The sequence below is a fragment of the Balearica regulorum genome, chromosome 13, assembly GCF_011004875.1.
Source record: "Balearica regulorum gibbericeps isolate bBalReg1 chromosome 13, bBalReg1.pri, whole genome shotgun sequence".
Classification (NCBI taxonomy): Eukaryota; Metazoa; Chordata; class Aves; order Gruiformes; family Gruidae; genus Balearica; species Balearica regulorum.
Window position 1 is genome coordinate 2,449,068 of NC_046196.1, and position 21,632 is coordinate 2,470,699.

A 21,632-nucleotide genomic window follows, 5' to 3' on the forward strand; every position below is an offset into this window, starting at 1 on the left:
CTCTTTTAAAGGTCAGTGACAGATTTTTTTAAAAATCAACTTTGACAGCAGTCTCCAAATATATTCCACTATCTTCCCATAATAATGAAAAAGACACTATTCAACTCATGGAGAACTAAAGCATCTGTGTATCCTTGAAAACGTAACTCCAGAAAGTCCCCAATACTGGTATGCCAAGATTTGTATTCTTCAAAGTGATCTAAATTAAATTTTCCCAAAGGGAAGGAGCATTTCTAATGAAAACATTTACAACTGATGTACCTAGTAAATATTCTTATATAATGGTATTTTCTAAAAGGATGGAAGAAAGTGTCCCCTGAACAGTTTTATCTACTCATTTCTAGGTCAATCATTCAGAATCCTGGGTTTCGTCAACTACTACTTATCTACTACAGATAACATACATGGACCCAAATGAGAATCATCTTAATTTGAAAAAAATCTCCACAGAAGAAGGAACATCTGTTCCCCGTGTTTGAGGCTTTTAAGCATTTACTTACATGAATGGTCATGCAATACAATCATGAAACTAGAGCGATTATTTTGTTGTTGTTGAGAGTTCAGTGTTGGACTAAATAGACTCCAAATAGTGGTAAAGCTGTTAGCATCACTTGGAAAAGAATTAGGCCAATAACAAATGTTTTTGACAGTTCCATTCCCATTACGCAAGTCTAAGTCCTGTTTCATTTAATTCAGAACAGATGATTCACTGATCACTCCTTTCTTCAGGTTTCAGATAGTGTCTTTCTGACATATCACCATGGACAATGAAAAAAAAACACACTGAAAAGTAAAATCATTTGGTATTTTACCATATGCCTTTGAAGATCGGCGTCCTGGTCTCTGGTAGTGCACAGATGGACAGAGAGAACAGTCAGTCCTTCAGGAGACCCACAAGCTGGGTGCACACCAAAATGCCACCCGCTGGCACGTGGCTGTGCGAGACACACGCCGAGTGCATATCATCGGCAAAATTCCGTTCACTACCAACTTCTGGCATACCTCTATATGCAACACTGGGACACGTTCTCTTTTCTACACGCTTACAACCCACTTCTATCACCTGCCAAAGTCTTTTTTATGTATTGACCTCTTATAAAACAAACTGATCTTGAAGGAAAAAGTGACCCCACCAAAGTCAACAACAAAAGTCACTGCGCCACTGTTGAAACAATCTCATTCATTTCTCAGAGCATGGCCTTTGGTTCGCCCTTCCGTACAGCTTTCTCCTCTCTACAGGGCCACCTCCTTTGTTCATACTTAGAGCACAGCAGATGTCCTATCCCTGAACCGCACACTAGTGCATTCCTGCTGTTATTTATGAGAAATGCTGTAATACCTGCCGGCTGCTAAAAGAAAAACTCAAACCCGCAAAAATCTCACAACACGGTTCTGGAACGTAAAAGTACCGGCGGGTATTTTTGTCATTGCTACCTGTTATATCTACTTATTTACTGGCACCACTGACATTTTGCCTCTGACTGAATTTGATGCCTTACAGCCACTTCTGCAGTGGTCAGCGTCTTTACCAGTGAAACCCCTGAACTGACTTCGGTTTGGAGTCAACGCTTAGTACCAAGTCAGAAGCAAAACAAGAGCGAGCCTTGGAAGCCATACACGAGCCACGTCTAAGATGGATTTGAAGACGGTGTTACCGTGGGACTGAGACACCTCATTTTCGGTGTCATTACGAGCCACCTATAACAAAACAGTTAACTAGAAAATCACACTAACATGATAAATAACTTAATCCTAACGCTTCCTTCTGGTGAACTCTGTAACACTTCTGCTGTTTAACACAAATATTTAGCAACATTCCAGAAGCATGGAATGACATATTTCAGGAATAAAAATAGTTGTAGAAAAATGAAGCCATTTATAAGCCAGATTCATTCATAGCTCAACCCTGGTTGGAGCCCAGAGTTTCTATCAAAGAAAAAGAGTATCTGCGTGTAAAGCAGTACTGCTTTTTGCTTCCAGATCAGTCGGGAACTGATAGCTCTAGCTGAATAATTGATGGAGCCATGATACAACAATTAATCCCAGCAGACTGGATCAAATAAAATGAAGCAAGTTTATAATTCAAAGTACTTATTCCACAACGAAGAATTTTGTTCACAGAACACTAAAGAAACAGCTACGGCAAGCTACAGCGGATGATTTTCCAAACGTACTTTCCAAATGTTACTCACAGTAATACAGAGATGTACTTTCAATAAAAGTGAATATATCTCAGCTAATTCAAATAGCACCTGAGCTCAGAACTGAAAACTGCACTGTTGATGTGGGATTTCAGTGTCTAAAATAAGTGACAAAGTGGTCAACTTGGGTTTTTAATGTATGCGCTTGAAATAGAAACGCACATTAACTACTAAAAGATACACCGAACTATATGGCATCCTATACAGTTTGCTCCAATCAGCATACAAATCACAAAACTAGGCTCTGTGATCATCCTTCTTCAATTTATTACACAGTCGCTCAGCTAGTTTGAAATAGTTTAAGGATTCTGGAAAATTGGACTGAAAATATATTTGAACTAAGGGAAGGATTAAATACACGAACAACAGACATAAAAGTCAATCAACTGCTCGATTCTCACCATGTTTAACATTATCTTGTTAAACCCTGAAAACTGTGTAAATCACACTGCTTTTCTCCTAAAAAGCTAAGCTCATTCTTCATTTGCAATCGAGCCACTGCGGTTTAATTTCTAAAAGGAATAGCTTTTGTGACCAAACTTGGCAAAAAGCAATTGTTTTAACGGAGAGGAGACAAAAAAGGGGAGCCGCTTCCCACCTCTGCATACTTCAACTGGTCACAAAAGATTTCCGAGGTCATGACCACTGTTTGTGAAATACCACAAAATCCCACCGACCATTTATCCTAGACAGACAATTTGGAAATCCCAAAATAGATTTAAGCCATCGAGATGTTACTGTTGTGCTTAACATAGTGGAAAGGTTAATTATGCTAATGGCCTGAACTCTACACCTGCCATGTAGTAACCTGACAACACATACACACCCTTACTTTGTTTTTTCATCAAGATGAAACAAGATCTCAAGTAAGTAGCTGGTCTCCAGCCAAGGATATTAGCATTAGAATATATTCAGTATCAACCCATCATAAGCACTGACAATCCAATTGTGCCAACTATTCCCCAAATCCTTTTTGGGTTGGAATTTGGAATGTGGGACAGCGATTTCTGAACACTCACACACACAGTGCAGAGGCATCCCTAATGTTTAAAATAACTGAGCATGGAACTATGAGAGCATACAAAGTGGAGCAGTGATGGGATAAGGGCAAATCTGCAGCATAAAGGCAGGGCTCATATCACATGATGAGAAAAATCATAAATGAAGAGCACTAAAAAAAAATAAACAAAACAAAAAGAAATGATTTCTCTAGATTAGCACAGCAAGATAGCTTTGTGGTGACTGCTATTCTACAAGCAGAGATTTTTATTACCAAAATCTCTAATAAGAGACAGCTTAGACCTATGCCTTCTATGAAGGTGGAGAAAATTATTTTTCCTTATATTTAAAAGATTATCACTTCATATCTCATCTCTTCTTATTAAGTTTACAGCAATATTAAAACAAGATTTGGGTGAATAAAGAACATAATATACTCCAAAATAGAGAACATATTCTTTGGAGCATTATAAATCCTCCTGTCTGCTTGAATGGAATTTTAATGGAACAACCCACCCTCTTAGGAGAAGAATAAAAAAAAAAAAAATGTCAGAAAATATTATCCTTCTCCAAAACCTTCATTAAACAGCTTTGCTTTACAACCACCACAGATCACTATGGACTCTGTTGCTCAGGGACTGTATCAAAACCTATAAGAGATAAACAAATTACCTTCATTAATTCTTTCCACCAGTCAGAACATTTTTACAAATGGAAACGAGAATTTGGAAAGAAAAAAAAAATCCTAATACCTATCAGTAGTAACATAATGGCTGGTTTTAACATTGCTCTGTACATTCTACTACTATTGTTCAGCAAGGCAAAGAAAAACAACCAAGTTTGTGACATGAAAAGGTAACAGCACAAGGCTCTACGGGTCATCAAGAGAGACGCTGTACTGGGAACCGGGACTTCTGAACAGAAGACAGAAGACAAAAATAGTTACGTGACATAATGTCTAAATCTTGAGAAGCACTAGGGAAAAACTCTATGTTTAAAACACAGACATTATATTCTGTGCTTACGGCCAAGTATCTGCTGGAATTTACTGTTTGCTCCCAAAACAAATCTTTACCTGCGTCACTGAAATGAAGCATGAAAGCAGGGTCAAATTTGAATCCTCTGTTATTAACGGGAAGCTATTTCTTTATCATTACACTTTGCCAAAAGCTGGAGTGACCCAAAAAATGCCATAAATACCAGATTTTGCTGCCGGAGACTTTGTTTACTTTGCCTTCAGCAGAGATTTTTGGGGTTGTTTCTTTTAGCACATAAAGGTAGGCTGGATCCCAAATTAGAAAAGACAAATAAAAACCCAAGACAAAACACCTTGTGACTGTTGATGTATGGTAATTAATGATAATTAGTAGATAGGGAAAAACTTCTTAAACAAGCTGACTTGAAAGGCAACTGCAAACTTTCTTACACATTGTCTCTTAGGTGCTATACTAAGATCCTGGATGAGACAAAGTATTGTCACAATAAAATTAAAGGCATCACAATTCCAGCTGCCCACAAGACAAGATCAAGGACTTCACATAAAAAAGCCGAGCAAATGCCAGCGAATAACAATCACAAAGTGGCTTATGAGGAATTCAAAAGAAAGTTGAGCATTTTTCAAGAAGCCCTATGGACTGCACATGCTTGTGCTTTCACAAACGGTAAATCCAAAATGGCTTGGTACGCCTCAGAGCAGTGCGACGGACCCGATGGGTGTCACTGAACCTCAGTGGAGACGGCGAGCAGAGAGCAGACGCGCCCGTGATTTCCTAAGCTCACATTTTAAACCAGGTGCTGAACTGCAGATTAACAGCAACAATTAATGACCTTTGATAGACTAAAGCATACAAATATCTACACACCAAACCTTAAGTACACTAAAATGACTTAATATTTGCTTTATCTTCAAAGTAACAATTCTTCCACTCCTGATAAACTTAGCTAAGCCTGTTTCTTTCTTGTTTCCTTCCTTTCCCACATGTAAAATCTATTTGAACACATTTATCTGAAAGTATTCTTTCCACCCTCTATTACATTTACATGAAAACTTCACCACACATCAGATCGGTTCCCTTCTGCATTAAGGGCATAAATGTACAATAGTTACTGCTTGTGCCATCCCACACTTACACAAAGCTGACGCCTTTTTATTTCCTCATCGTATAACGGCTGCTTTAAAGTTGAGAGAAGAAAATGCAAACCTATTTGCTAATTTTGCAGAATCTTTTAATCAGTCCCTGCTCAAGGTTGAGTAAAAGAAAGCAAGTTAACCCAGCATTCAGGATCAGCAACCGGCCAATGAAAGATTCTTTTCAATAGCTGGAGATAGCACAAAGAAAGTAAATTCATCTAAGCTATTCTTTTTTCTTAGCAGCGTGACATTTGGATAGCTAATTTTAGTTAAGTATTGAAAAGGCTGGGAAATGGTGCCACTACTACTTGATACAACCAAAGAAAAATCCCTAAAAGGCAGATTTGTGCATTTTCTGCATACACCAGGGCAAGGAACTCATTTTGTCTTGTCCTTCCACCGATTTTGTGTAAATTTGAATAACAGATGGAAAAGAGGCAGAGGCTCTGGAAGTCCCCGCTAAACACTCTGAAAATGGGGAAATATTTATCCATCACAATGAATGAAATAATGTCAAGTTTCAAGAGGACTAAACTACTTCAAGGGAGTGCCAACGTATACCTGCTACAACTTGGAATAGAAAATGTAGTAATAAACATGCCGTAGAGTGGAAAATGTCAAAGTACTGGCGGCGGTCAGGTGTAACAATTACTACATTTGAGAATGGGCCATGCTGCTGGGGAGAAAAAAAAAAAAAAAAAAAAAAAGCTTTTCCTCTTGACCCAGTTCAGGACACTGCTCATGGTGATGTATCAGACATGGACATGGCTGGTTTTCTCTGTAAAATAAAGCAGTATCTGCTGGCACAAAATAAAGCAGAAAAAGCTAAATGCGGCCAGTTTGTAAATGAAACTTATGACCCAATAATGGCTGCAAGGACGTGACGCCGCTGACACTCTGGTACAAAAGATATTTCTACTGCCTTCCCAGCAGCATGCACTGTGAATGAGGAAGGAGATGGAGACAGCACAATGGAAAGAAAAACAACTCAAATCTCAATAAGGTGAAGGAGAAGACCTGTATAAATAGCAGCAACCAGGTATCCTTCTTTGTACACCGCTCAAAATTTGCCAGGGTCATTCCTCCCATCCCCTTTTAAACAAATCGTACTTTAGGAAAAGAGGTACAACATATCTTTAAACAATAAAAAAAGTGACAAAAATCACTGGATGTGGTCAGGTTAATGCAGTGAAACTCTCACCAAAATAAAAAAAAATAATTACAAGACTCCTGCCTTTTTTCTTTACCTTAAATCTAAAAAAGTATAAAAAACAAAACCCCCAAAACTATTAATCACTTGTTGAGTAACAGATTAAAAAATGTGCTACCACAATAGTCAGGTTTTCCATTCTTTAAAGAAAACAAAGAAAATATTATACACATTTTGCACTTTAAAACAGTAAGAATAAAAATTGCAGCTGCTTTCCAATCATGGTGGCTTTCGATACCTGCTACAGCTTTCTGTACCGATTAGTGAACTTAGTCATCCAATACCTCAGTTCCGAAGTTGTACATAATGAACGGGGACAGAAGTACAATTAGACGCAAAGAACCAGTACATATTCTCATTGCTATAAAAAAGTGTGACATTTTGAGGCTCTCCAAGGCAGCTGAAAGGCCGAAGGATCCCCCAACTCAGTGGCAGAGACACGGAAAGAAACGGCCCTGTCACCGTAACTGCATCAGAATTTAACTCTTAACGAAACAAAACAGAACCCCTGGATTTGCAGCAGAGGTGTTTTTCAAAAATGTTAACTCATTGATAGAGCAAGGCCTGCTGACTTTCAATGAGATTAACTCATTCTTCCTTTTCCCCCAAATGTGGATAAATTACATTAGGTAGTAAAAAACGTATGGCATTTTCAATTAACTATCAGAATTCGTTTCCCATTTTGTAACTACGGAGAATGTATTTTCCCATCAATATTTCTTAAGTAGCAGTTCCCCTTCCGTGTTATTTCTCCTATTTTGTAATGTTTTGGTGACTGCCACTGAAGGACTGTATTTTCCGAGTATTGTCTCCTCATATTGGGGTAGAAGAATTCAGTTGTTCTATCATCACACATAATAACCTGGGGTAAACACTTTGCAGAGATTTGTTTCAGGAATCTTACACAAAATGATGACACCAAGGACGGCTGGAGATGAGTTGCTGTCCTACTGGAGAGCATCTTCCCTGCCTTACAAAGAAGGTGAAAACCTTCTGCAAATGCATTTTAAATTCTGCAGTTAAACTACGCCTAACAGTTTATTACAGCTACTTTTTTTAGTTACCCATACTTAATTACACAAATGTTACAGTTTTTCTTACAATATTAATTTTTCTAGAGATAGTTTGTATATTGCTGATCACCTATGTAGTAGGGGTTTTTCCTACGCTTTTTTTTTTTAAATCCTTTTGTAAGTTTTAATACACTTAACTGCTTTAAAATTACATTTCTTCATTTTAATTTGCTAAAATACTTCTTTCTCTAACAAACTAAGTTTTCACAACTAAAAAGTATGGTGAGTGTTTTTGATGATCTGTTTTGAGGAACAGTTAAAGTGGACCTCTTCTATGGAACGTCAGATTAAAAGAGTGTATGTGCACAAAGGACTGCCTTCAAGCGGGGGGGGGGAAAAGGGAAAAATCTCATAATTAAAATGCTCACACTTCAGTATTTTAAGCAATCTTACTTCATCCATAAACACATTGTGCTTCTACGTGAAATTTGCATAAAGCACATTTTGTTTCAAAACTACTCTCTTCATTTTTGCTCCTAAAAATAGAGCAGACCTGCAAGATCTTAGTACAACCTATTATTGAAGAAGTATCAGCTCAAAATAATCATTTAATTTTTTTCAAAACCGTACAAGCAGTTTTGAAGTTCCAGCTGAACTACATTGGGTTTTTAATTTTGTTGTTTTTCTTCTAACAATCCTGTTTGTTTCCCCGTGCATGTTATTCGAAGCAGATGTGCTGAAAGAAGAAAAAGCCTTTTCAATCTACTACAGCAGCTGGCGCAGAAGTTAACGTCGTCTTCCTTTCTCTCCTCTGCACCCAAGCACACACGCGGGCACACGCAGACCCTATGTCAGCAATGCATGCAGAAAGACTCACGCTGCGAACGCGTCTCTGTCCCCACGGTACGACAGTTTACAAGGTTGATGTCGGAGCAGCACATTTCTTGCACTTCAAATTTCTTCCTCACTTCTCCAAGCTTTCGCCAAGAAAGTAACTGACAATCGTCTTAATACTACTGCCCTCTACTGCTACAAAATTAGGGTCAGGAAAAGAACTCCACGTTGTAGTCATTCTTGCCTAAGCAAGTTGAGTAAAGAATTTTCGTATTTTTAAATCTAGAACTTTTTAATTAGATGCATTACATGAAAATTAAGAACTGTGGAAGACGGTTCTTTCCTCTGTTTTGGATAAATACCTTATTATTATTACAAGTTGTTAATATTGATGGAAACTGCAGTGCCTATTCCAAAGGCTTAGTAAAGGCAATTAAAATGCATACTCAGAAAATATATTAAACAGTTTCTTTCCCAATAAAGTGACATCTGCAAAACACAAAAGTCAGCAGAAGTTGAGTTAATATGTCAACACATTTTTGTTTGTATAACTGAAAATGATGCTTGAGTTATGGGTTAAAGTGGACCTTAAAAAAATGTGGAGCCCTCACTGAAAAGCAAGGTGTATCTCAATAGTGATCAGGGGAGTAAAGAGATACAAAAACTAGATGTTAAAAGAGTTGGTTTAAGCCTGTCCCATAGGTTTGTAAATTATTTCCTCCACAAACAAACCTATTTTCATTTTCGTTTGATCCAGTCGCAAATAAGATTCACTGGATATTACGTGGAATTACTAGAACAGTTGGGGGTTTTCCCCCTGAACATTTGGAACCATTTCTCCCCTTTTCCACTCCTCTACGATTTAACAGCTTGCCCTTCGCTTCAGACCACAGCAGAGTACAGAAATAGGACAGATGTTTCAAACATAGGTGATGAGGTCATATCTCCTTCAGAGCTGTATTAACAGGGCGTGCTGTGTATTGAAAACAGATTTGAAGGAGACATCAGATTCATACTCGTCCTGAGGACGTTAAAGACAAGCTCTCACTGATCTCTCTCTCATACGTCTACATTCTAACCTTGCGGGCCCAACAGCAGCTAACTGCTACTTCGCAGCACTGAAATCTGTCATATTTTCTCCATCACTACGGCAATTTCCCAAGAATGTCTCTTCTGATCACGGATTTGTATACTCTCATACGATCCTTACGCATATGAGGATGCTTTTCTAAAGTTTACTTGGTGAGTTACCTCCGCAGCCCCGTATCTGAACTCTCCTAGACCTCAGAGCTGCCATAAAGCCCATAGCAGCAGAGTAAAAGTTCAGAAGAAGATAATGCAATCACTGCTCCATACAAATACCTCACTGAGCAGCAGAAAAAGCTGTTATTAATGTGATCCTGTATATGTAACTCAACAGTTACGGACAGGTCTCACCCCACCGCTTGGATTACAAACTTAACCGGAAGACACTGTGTCTACAACTATGTAAGATGCCAAGTTTCTTTTTGAAAAATGTAACGTAGCAGAAGCAATTCTGCATTTGTTTCTACAAAAGCAATTTACACTGGCTAGCTTTTTTCTGTAAAACCTGTCATACATGCTGTTTGTTCTGGATTCTTCTGCCGCTTCTAACTTACCTGCAGATACTGCTACTAAGTCAACTAAATGCTGCTAACGCTTATTTATGTTTTGTTCATTCAGCAGAACAAATTGTCAGCTCTCCAGGAACACGCATGATCGTATCTTAGATTTTAAAGTGCATTAACTTTTTAATTTAAGAACTAAGGTTATTAGTTGAAGACCACTTGACTGGTGTCATTTGTAATTCATTTCGAAATTGGAGAAACACTGGCTGAGAAGCTGTACGAAACACAATATCTAAAATGCAGAATCAAGGAATGTCAAGCTACTGAAATTGTCCTGTTCTACCTCTTTATATCCCGTGTTTATTTCTGAACGCTGTGCCACTACGTCAGCATGTCTTGTGCAGGACACATGTTGAACACCTCCTGGGATGCGGAACACTCAGGCTCAAAGGATGAAAGGATGGAGTTAGGGAGAAAGGTGGGCAGGTAATCAGAGGAAAGAACAAGATAAGTTAGAAAACTTCTGGTAATTCATAAGTATAAAATGCAAAGTCCAAAAAAATTCCCACTGGTCCACAGCTTCAAGTATTAGTTAATATGAAGTCTAATTATTTTTGCAGTTTGGTATTTTTATTAAACGTGCACTGAAATATGAAACTTTCAGCTAATAGAACACATGTGTAGGTAGAAAGCGTTCTTTTTGGCATGATTTCATTAGTTCCATGAACAATGATGCCAGAAAAACAAGATCTAAATTCAGTGCAACTACCAGGACAGACAATTCAAGGCAGGGGGGGCAGGGGGGGAAGTTCAAATCAGCAACTGGCAGCATTCTGCAGAGAAGTCAGTATTTCTTACTAGCATTATGAGGCTTAAAACATATCTATCACCTTGGAAATTTTACTGATAACATTTCACAGTAGCTTTATGCCATTTTTTGCTTTAGTTTCTATGAAGTTAGCTCCATGCTTTGCAGTCCCAGCTTCTTGTTAACCTTGTATTTGTGATTCTGAGTGAAAGCCCACATCAGGCAGCGGTACTAAACCTCACCTGACTAGAGAGGACACCTACAGCCGCTAAGTGTACAGTAACACCTGGAAAACAGCAGCACGAGATGAATTTTCAAAGGGAATATTTAGTCACCAAGCTAAGATCTAATACCATTAATAAGTATATATTAGTCAGCTAAGAATGTTCAGTAACTGATGTCTCCAAAGTGCCACATTATTCACTTTCCTTATTATCAATATTCTGCGGTATCCCTTGGCAGCGTGCATTGAAGTTGGAAACATGGAAGAAAAAGCCATTCTGCTGAAAAGTAACGGGCAGAGGGGGAAACGACAGAAGTCTCTTTGATCACAGGTCACATCCAGATGATTGCAAGCTACTGGATTGTTATGACTTACATTACCACCGAACCATATCGTATGGCAGGGTTTGTGCTCTTATCCCACTACAAGCGCCAAGGAAAACGGATCGGTTTCAACTTCCATCCTTAAACCACAAACACAGTTGAGTTCAACTCATTTTCCTTTGCAATTTTTATGAGCTAATAGCTCAAAAAATGATCACTTAACACAGATCAGCTGATGAGCAGAAGCCAGTTCAGCCACAGACCTCTCCTCTACCCCCTCGCATAACACACACAGCAGAGCTGTTGCAAGGAATCACGTGCGTGCTACTCATCCACTTCGGTGCAAAACAGGGTTTAAAACTGCTGATGAAGGTTTCAGTATCTAATGCAGAACGGAGATAAAAATCCCCTAAATATTTGCTTGCTCCTGTGTTTTGGTCCACTGGAAAATGGTTCAGCAGCAAATACTTTTGGAGGAGCTTGAAGGTTGCTGTGAATTTGCACAGGAAGTGTGACAACGCCTGGCTGTAGATGCAGTGAGAGACAGCAGTGAACTCTTTTACACCAAAATGCAGCTGAGTGCATGAAGAAGAAAAACCCCAGCATTTCACCATTTGTTTTCAAGGAAAGTTTAAAAGCAGAGTATAGTTAGTGAAAAAAACAAAACCTGGATGCTAAACGATGCTAACCTGATTTCCTACACACACATGTACGGCCACCTCCACTTGGGAACTAAGATTATCCCAAATATGATATGCTGTGTAATAGTACAGATGCCTTTCTAGAGATAAGCTGATGCTGATTTTAAAAAAAACAAACAACAAAACACCAAAAATCTATTAAATCATGCTTTTCTTCCCTATACATTTACAAACACACTTTTAGAACACCTTTTGCCCAGCTTAGCCTTATTCTGCACAAACTAATGCAACTGCTCAGATGATCAGCAAGACTCCGCTTATGGGCATTTTGAGGTTTTTTACTACTCTAGTGTTTACAGTTTTTAACTCCGTGACTATTTTAGCATGGGACACTGCTGAATGCTGCTGTTGTGAGAAAGGACTCACCTCTCCTGGCCTAACATACGGGGTTTCAGGAAAATATGGTCTTCCAAGCATTTCTCTTAAAAATAGCATGAACTCCCAACAATGTCTTAAACTACATTCTTTGGTTCTGTTTAAGAGATGCAATTTGTGGAATACTTGTTATGAATAGATATTTCAAGGGGGAAAATAATGGTACTAGACTATAATTAAAAAAAGTAATTTAATCTATACGCCACTCTCAGAGAGACATAACATCACCCAGTATTAGTCTTTTAAGATTATGTCCTTTGCACAGCACTATTTCAGAATGAAGGAAAAAAGAACAGTAAGTACTAAAACAAAGGTTCTGACATGTCTCCAAAAAATCACCTTTTCTAGTCTCACTTCTGCAAAAGTACTTCTGATTAAAGTCTCAGTAAAGAACACTTAAAGTGTTTTTTTTAAAATTATTTTTCATTTTTTTAAATACAGCTTAGATTGGGTCCCCACACAAATACTGTATGGGGTCAAAAGTTCAGAGTACCAGCAGCTTCTCAAGGCCTTTGAGTTCAAGAACCTTCACGATCTGAGCCTCTTCAATTCAAGTTCTAGCCATATGTCTCACAACTTATTAATATTCAACAGGAACAAAAAAAAAATTCATAACACATTTATTCAAGTGGCCTGGCTAGAAAGCTTCTCACAGCAGTATTTTTGTGCTGGGGATATTTTAATAGAGCTCAACATTTAGTAAAGTGTGTCTGAGATCAAATGTTAGCAATTTTGCTGACACCTGACATGGAAATTCTGCTAATTTAATCACTTATTGACTCATCACTCAAAGTAAAAGCTGCTTTTTCTTACCTCATGTATGCATAAGCACCTAATAAAGCCATCTTATCAAAAAGAACAAAAGCAGATGTGAGAGATCTGTTTCTCCCAAGACAGTCGTATAATGAAAAAATAGCTGCTTAAACCTCTGCAATAAATGTTCTTCGGTTTGCAGGGACTGCAGTCCGCAGCTGGCCAGTGTGACAGCTGGTGACAGAGAAAAGACTGTACTGTACACAACATAATCAATCCAGTTAGTGAACCTAAGAGCAAAGAGGCCAAAGACAAGCAGGTATAAAAGACAGCGATAAAGGATCTTGCAGGAGTAAGGAAATAAGCTCAGTCAAATACTTGGACTCCATAGACAAAACACTTAGCTTATGTTTTATCATTTTGCAAGTTGTTTATTTAAACAGAAAGACCAGAACAGATTTTGCTCTTTAAAACAGCCACTAATAACGTGAGATCGTTCCAACTGCAACATGCATTTTAAAGACCAAAGTAAAACACTGTTTAAAACTCAGATCTGTTCCTACCTGCCCATCTTGACCCACGTGAACTTGATGTATCTGCAGGTTTCCCTGTAAAATAAGAGCATTGACAATAAACACAACTTTGGAATTTAAAAAGTTGCTCTGCCCTGAAAAAGGGCCTGTTTCTCATCTCATTATTAAACAACTTCGATATTAAGGAAATCTATTAATTTAGGAAATTCTGGTGAGGATTATTTTGGCAATCCAGCTACAATTCAATGGTCAGCACTTTAACCACAGAGGATAAACAGACTAAAAAGCAGGGAGGTTTTTCAGCACCAGCATGGTTTGCTTTTTGAAAGTTACTGTATAATGTGCAGTGCTTTTGGGCAAAGTTGGTTTGTATGGCTTTTGAGGTAAACTTGTTTTTCCTTATTTATATAAAACCGCACATTTAAGTCAAATCCTTACTAAACTAGAATTAGCAGTATAACACTTTTACATGTATGGAGTGCTGTTTACTATTTGTTATTACAAAGTTACTGCCTGTGCTAACAGATTATTTTTTTTTTTAATTGAAATTTGATAGCAAAGACTAACATAGTTTTATTACAGGAATTACATCTATTACAAAAAAATTCTCAATAAAGTATTTTAAAGGAAACTGTAGCTACAAAGTCTAAAAATGAAAGGAGTATCTTTACAAAATGAAGGTTTTACTCCTATGCTCGGAGATGTCTTTTCAAAAGTACTCTTAGATGAAGAAAAAGCAGCTTCCCAAACACAGAGACTTGCAGTGAAACAGCACATTTCTTTGAGGAAAAAATACCAATTCTTTGATTTGCATGTTTTCTGCATTTTGTCTTACTGGCAGTACTTCCTCTTATTTGAAGCTGTGTACATCGTCATAAATTTTAAACCAGATGTTTGCATCTGTCACGGACAAATGTAGCCCTTAAAAGTCTCACATACGGGAACTTCAGCTGAAGCCAATGGACACCGGGGTGTGCTTGAACCTCAGGATTAATTACAATTAGTATCCGCTGAATCATCATTTTTTCACTGGCTCTTTTACCCAAGAACTGCTTCAGTTTTATTGTAGCACACTATGGATTCCTTTAGACCCAGAACATTTTGATCCTTTCTTATTTCTCTCTAGGTCTGACAAGCTCTTCAAAGGAGACTGCCTTTAATGACAATATTTATACAATATTTATGATAATATTTATTCTACAATAGCTCCCTGTGTTAACAGTATTCATCTGCACCAAAAGTGGTTTTATGAGATGTGATTTAGGGCATTTTGGAAATGGATTTTTTACCCGCAAGCAGATATGCTTAACAACGGGTAAAAAAACTCTACAGGGAAATCATACAGATTAAAATTGTAGTCTGCACTTATGTTTTACCTTATTTTGCTATTGCTTCTTCATGGAAACAAACTAAGTGCTCGGGAGATCTAACAGCAGTCTTAGCAGTTAGGAGTCACTATATATTCTTAAATAACCACCAACTGCACTCTCACTCAGGGAAATTCAGACAGCCTTAATAGCTGTTTTGCCTGAGTGGGGGGGAAAAAAAAAAGTCAAAATTGGAGGATTCAGTACTGGATTTATCCATTTCCATTCTATTGTACTGTTTTTATGGAAAAAAACTATGAAGTGCAAATCCTGCTGTGCCAGATTACTCGATCAGTAACAAAGGCAAGTTCATTCTGCAATACATCTGTACTAGAATGTGCCTGAAGGTTTCTCCAACTCCTGATCAGCAGTTCCCACCATAAGAGACACTGAGCATTCTGCACACATTTAGTTCATAAACCTAACGAAAATAATTTCATTTCTCAGTGGCAGTGCAAGCACCTAAGCTGGTTTCCTATAGTACTCTGTAAGTACTAAATTTCCAAAGGAGACCATCAGCCTTTTGCAATGATCACTAAGGTAACACACACACAGAGCTGTCATGGCTGGTCAAGGAAAAACCGGAAAAACCAGAAAAACCAGAAAACCCAAAAAGAACACACACACCCTCCCCCAAACCCCCAGCACATTGCAGCCTGGCTCCACCACATGATCTCACTTCTACCCCGCTGGTCTCTGTACTGCAGCAGATCTCAGAGGTGCGGGTTTAGAATCGGGGCCCTAAGTTCTGGCCAACATCTGCTCCACAGACACACAAACTTTTGGCTCACCTCACTGTCCTGCGTGATTTGGACTTGCTCGCCTTGAGGAACCTGGGCTATGTGGAGGTGGCCCTGTGGGATCCACAACAAAAGAAAACACCAAGGAGCATCAGAAGAAAATCATAACTAGAGGAAGAAGCTACTACCTTGGATTCAATACAGCTTAACATATGGAAGCAAAATGCTTATTCAATGAAAACCATTAAAGATAGCTTTAAAAAAAATAAAATAAAGCGCATCCATATTTCCTCCTCTTTTTATGCAAAGCATAAGCAGAGTGACTTTGAAGAAAGAATGGTTCATTTTCACATAAGAGGAAAGAAAATAGGCATAATAATAAATAACATTTATGTAGTGCATTTCTCTATAGACAAAGTATCTGCATTTTTGACGATACACAAAGCATGGGACTAACTTGCTCTGCTAGATCAGCACCGTGCCTGAAACATTCATCCCATTTAAAGACCTTGGAAACTCACTTCTTAAAACAGATACGCCAAGACTTCACTATTCACTAAGAGCGGGGCTTTAAAAGGTGTCTGTAAGTTACACATATCTTTGTACACTCACATAGTTATGGTGAAGTATGGTACCACGCTTAAGACTCTCTCTCAAGGTGCTATAAATTGGCAGGAAGTCATTAATTTGACTGCAGTTACATCGGTTTATGTTAGGGGAGAATCTGCCCTAACAGTTAATGTTAATACTTTGTATTGCTGACCATAGGCGCCACTTCAGAAAGGCATCAAGCCTACCATTTGATCAAAACATGGATAAGAGTGGACGGAATTCCTTCTGCATCCTGACTAGCCCAGTGAAATCTTTGCTACTGTGATTTACCTGAAGGGAGATTGGATTCTAAATAACCTACTTCAGGGTTTATAAGGCTTTGTGTTCATTTTAATATGCCTGCATGAGACAGAGATTAAAGATAATCATTTGGAATTCTGTCAAAGGCTCTTCTTATTTTATAACACAAGAACAATTGCATGTGATTTTCAAAGAAACACAGATCCCTCTATTTCAAACAGTTTCATTTCCTTTGGAAGGAAACTGTCTATTTATAGGGAGAAAAAACATACTGAAAGTATCACTCTGACAATAGAGACTGTATATAAAATTAGAGCACAGCCCAGTCCCTGTTGAGATTAGAATCACTTTCCCTCCTTAACATCAAGCTCTCAGGGCTCCCAGGAAAAAGCACCAAACATTTAAAAGATCCATTTATAGCAATTTCAAACATAAGCAATCCTTTCTGACTAACGGGAGGGGGGGAGAAGGTGACTGGATTCACCTTTGTATCGTGCAGCATTCCAAAAAAGAACTGCTCACTCATCTTTCGCAGACACACAGCTGGCCTTCAAGGACGGTCCCTTTTGTTTGTTCGCTAATTCAAGTCAATACTGATATTTTTAAACATATATAGTATAAATAACTACTACCTTACTAATGACTCTCAGCCTAATCTACAGGTACCACTCCCTAGAACTGAAAAAGCAACACCATGTTCATCTGTTTCAAGCCAGGGCCCCCTCTACCTGTTTGACAAATTATGACAATTTAGAAATTCAGATAGTGGTTGTGGCTTGTAGTGGATCTTTTCCTGGATTCTGCAATCAATTTAAAGGCTAGTTGACAGGTGAGATCTTCTGATGAGGCAAACTTTGATCACTTACATCTATAAACATAACCATTTTGTCTATTATATCCATGTATTTCATGTAATTTTCCTTTCTACATTGTCTTTCAAGACTAGAAAATACTTTTCAGTCATCAATTAAATCTCATAAGAAGATCTGTGCAGGAGTTAAGAAGATACGCTCTTGAAAATATATAGGGGAACCAAGAGACAAAGAAATTCACAGGATAATACTGTAAAGTTATGGCAAAAGTGAAGTGGAAACAGAACCTCTGCACCCAGTTCCTGCAGAAAGAACATTATTTCACTGAGGATGCTCTCAACTGACAGGAGGGAAAAAAGTTTGCAAGTTAGTTTATTGAACTTTTCTTTAGTCCCCTTCCAAGTTTGAGAAGAGTAACTCAAAGCATTTAGGACCTAGTTCCATTAAGCAATCACTCTCCAGAATTAGCTCCTCAACTTCCACTGAAGTCGTACGGTATCCCGGTACGTAACAGGAAAGGTCTTTGGGAACACCAAAGGGGCGGCCCCAAGCCCATCTGAATCTCACAGCTACTGGTCCCTAGCATCCCCTACATCCACACCCCAGCTCCTTTTCTCTTACTTTATGAACAACCTTTTTCACTTTGGAAAAATGTGCTCTCTACTGCAATTTCCTCTCCACAACTCTTATGGTTGCTGTCTGGAGTTCCCCTCCATCACTTTAATCTCAAACACCTTCACGTTCATGCACTCCATAAAAAATGGCTAATATTTTAAGTCCTCCTTTTAAGCAAGGTTTACAGCTCTGACAGTTGCCTTCAACACTGTGCCGCACACCTTGAAACTCTCCCTCAATTTCCACAACGTTTTTCTCCTCCGATTCTTCTACTCTTACTCCGGTAAACCTCCAGCAAGTCTTACAGAAGTGTCTTTTTTTGGTAACACTCCAAAAGCATCTGTCCTTCACAGCCCTTTATTCTTCCCCATATTTCTGAGCAACTTCACCATTTCCACACTATTTGCAGCTCTACATGACCAGGCTTGAGTATTCCCTGTGTCGACAGAGAATTATTCAATTGGGCAGATTTGCTCCTTCTCTCCTGCACTGCCTCTCTTACCTGGGGAGAGAATACTATAAATATTTACCAAAGATACTTCGTTATCCTACTTCAGACTCTTCTTTGTAATGGTATTGACTAAAATCTTTGCAACAGCCAGACCGCTGGGTACTACAGTTTATTTTATTGAACAATATCTCCAAGAATTCTTGTTTATTTGCCCACTTCCACTTGTTTCTTTAGCCTGGTTTCGAAGGGAAGTGGGCATCCACAATCATCATGTAGAATGGGTACGTACGTGTCTATGCACGTTTTTTTGTTCTGAGCCTGGCACAGCTGAGTACGGGCCCATACTCAGACCTCTGGGCACCTTCAAAACACTAATACCATCCGCAAAAAAGCTTCTATGTTCTACGACCGGGCATAAATGCTGCCAACTGCAAATCCTGAAGTTTTTTAAAAACTAATGGCAGACAGATTTCACACATTACATTCTCAGGTTTCTACCACAAAAGAATGAGTGTGTACATATAATTCACTGTTTCTGAATGCCACACGTCAGGCATGCCACACAATCCATTATTTCATTATTTTCTTCTGTTTTTTCTAAAATTTGAATTTAAAACAATCCTTGTAGTCAAACTGTGGCACAGAGGAACTAAAGCCAAGGTGATTTTTTTTTCAGAGTACGCTAAAACCATATATAAAAATAATCATGGCTTGACTTAGGGTAGGTGTCTCAGGCTTAAAAAATGTCAATATTTATAACTTCTACTTGTATACATGTATCTAAATGAATACACATGTAAAGGACTCTGCTAACAGATGTTCAAAAATGCCTGGGAATGCAGTTTTGTCAAAATGAAAATAAATAAATAAATGCATTCTTGTTTTGAAAGCCGTAGCTAGAACAACCTGTGAAGTGTAAATCATATGCTAAGCATTACTGCTATTATTATGGCAAATGTAAGCAAACGGCCAGGTAGAGACTAGTCAATTCTACATACAATAATGAATGTGCATTTATCTGCAACAATTGTGTGAGCAAATCCTGCATGAAGATTTTTGCCAAATGACACTAAATATTTTTTCATAAGCCTTTAACGTTTATTTTCTGAAAAATCATGCTTAAGAAGTGATAATCGGTCACTTTTTTAAAATACAAGAAATAAATTTCAACTGAAGCAAAGTTTGCAATAATCTAGATTATTTGTTTGGAATCATTGAGAAAAAGTTGAGTACATACTACTTGGACTTGTCCGTCTTCTCCAATTTGGTGGATCTGAACCTGCTGAGCATTGGCTAGTGCGTAGTGTAGAGCCTGTGGCTGGTTCTGCTGGATCTCATTAGAAGCTGAAACTGAACTCTGCGAACCCTCTGAAAGAGAGACAAAAATCCAGCTTATTATACGTGTACATCTCATGCCAGTGGCAACAACGCATACTTAAAAACTGTGGGAAGCAAATGCAGTCAGTAAGCAGATGCAGATCATTTAAACGTTAATATTCTTATGCATATTTGTTGTTCTTCTGTAGATTTGCTACAAATTCCAAAGGAGTTCCAAAGGCTATTTTATCTCTGAGAAAGCATACATTTAAAAAGCATCTTTTGAACCTAGATTAAAGATTCTGCAACTGTAAAAGTGACACCAGAGCAAACCCACATACGTTTCCTAAGCAGTTCAACACTTTCCTTTATGCACCTCAGTAGCTGAGAACTATCATTGCTGCTGCCACCAAAGATACGTTTGAAAACCCAACCTGTACATTGAAATCATCCTATCAATAAAGGATATCTCTCAATTGTTTTTCAAGATCCATCATCTATAATTCGTACTGACACACATGACCCTGGAATTAATTTTTTAAACCTCAAAATGGCAGGTTGATTGCTTGACTTGGATGAATTTAAACACTACCTCACCCTGCAAAGTAAGGCCTTCTGAAAGGCCCCTACGAAAAGGAAGACGCCTGGGTGCTATCTTCACAACAGTGACACGCACACCATCGCGTGATTTCAAGAGGATAACAACAAGTAGACACATCATAGATTCATTTCTAGGTTTTCCAGCTGCAGGGAAAGGATTCTTATAAATCTAAGATGCAAAAGGCAAGGCAAAAGAAGTACAATTTATACATATTTTATTTTTTTTTGGCATAAAAGCACTCATCCTTTTTTTTTTTTTTTTTTTTTTTTGGGAAACATGACTTTTTTATGTATGGGTCTTCCTACAGACTGAGGCATCCCTAGCAGGTAAATGCATCACTAGACACCATATATCCTTTTAGGAGTCAGGATAAAAACCTGGGGTATCGATCAATTACACTTTTGCAGCACATGTGATAAGTTCAAGTACACACTACTAGGACAAACCTTAAAATGTTTCCGTATCATACTAATATCATCCCAGTATCATACTAAGATTCATCACCAGTCTTAATTTTCTTTCTTTTTTTTTTTTTTTTTGAGACATATTGGAGAACAGGACTGTCATAAAAGGCTTTTAGAGTAACGTATTTGAAGAAGTACTTTTTACACACAGTGTTCCTGTAAACAACTTTAACAGTTTTCTTTTGCTATGCCACAAAAACACATTGAATGAAATTGCTGAAGCCTTAAGTGTTTCACAATTTTTCTAAATCATTTATTGCTCTGACAATGACTTTTATGCTACAACATAACGTAAAACACTAACGTCTAACATATAGTAACATTCAATACTACAGGGCTTTCAAGTACAGGAAACTATAATGAAAATATTTAAGAAACAGTGTCACTCTACTTCCATTGTAGATCATTTCCTCACAAGATTTTATGCATTGCTTAAATAAGCACTATTACAGATGGTTGATGTATTTTGATTTTTTAAATTATAGTTGGGTTTTTTTGAACCAACACAGCAGGAAGCCATGTTTCATAACATTTTAATACCTCTACTTAATACTCTAAGATTTATAGTGAAAAGAGAACGTTAGTTTTGCAAGAATGAGCTTTATCCTCACATACAAATATTTTAATGGCAATGGTGTTTAATAAAACCATCCCTTTGGGTTTTTTTCATCCTGTCTGCAAACGTTTGTGTAAGACGACAATTTTAAGTCTAAACATGGG

General features: G+C 38.0%; 1 protein-coding gene across 4 annotated transcripts in view; it reads right to left on the reverse strand.

Annotated features, from left to right (window-relative positions):
* The window catches only part of BANP (BTG3 associated nuclear protein), a 153,014-nt gene that overhangs the window by 54,269 nt on the left and 77,113 nt on the right, over window positions 1-21,632 (reverse strand). For 2 of the 4 annotated variants that reach the window (XM_075765763.1, XM_075765764.1), the window contains exons 9-11: window positions 19,768-19,898; window positions 15,852-15,914; window positions 13,724-13,768 (exon numbers count right to left, since the gene is read on the reverse strand). In XM_075765763.1, coding sequence (XP_075621878.1) covers window positions 13,724-13,768; window positions 15,852-15,914; window positions 19,768-19,898 — 239 coding nt within the window. Of the gene's footprint in view, window positions 1-13,723; window positions 13,769-15,851; window positions 15,924-19,767; window positions 19,899-21,632 lie in introns of all 4 variants that reach the window. The other 2 variants (XM_075765761.1, XM_075765762.1) reach the window with 1 other exon arrangement.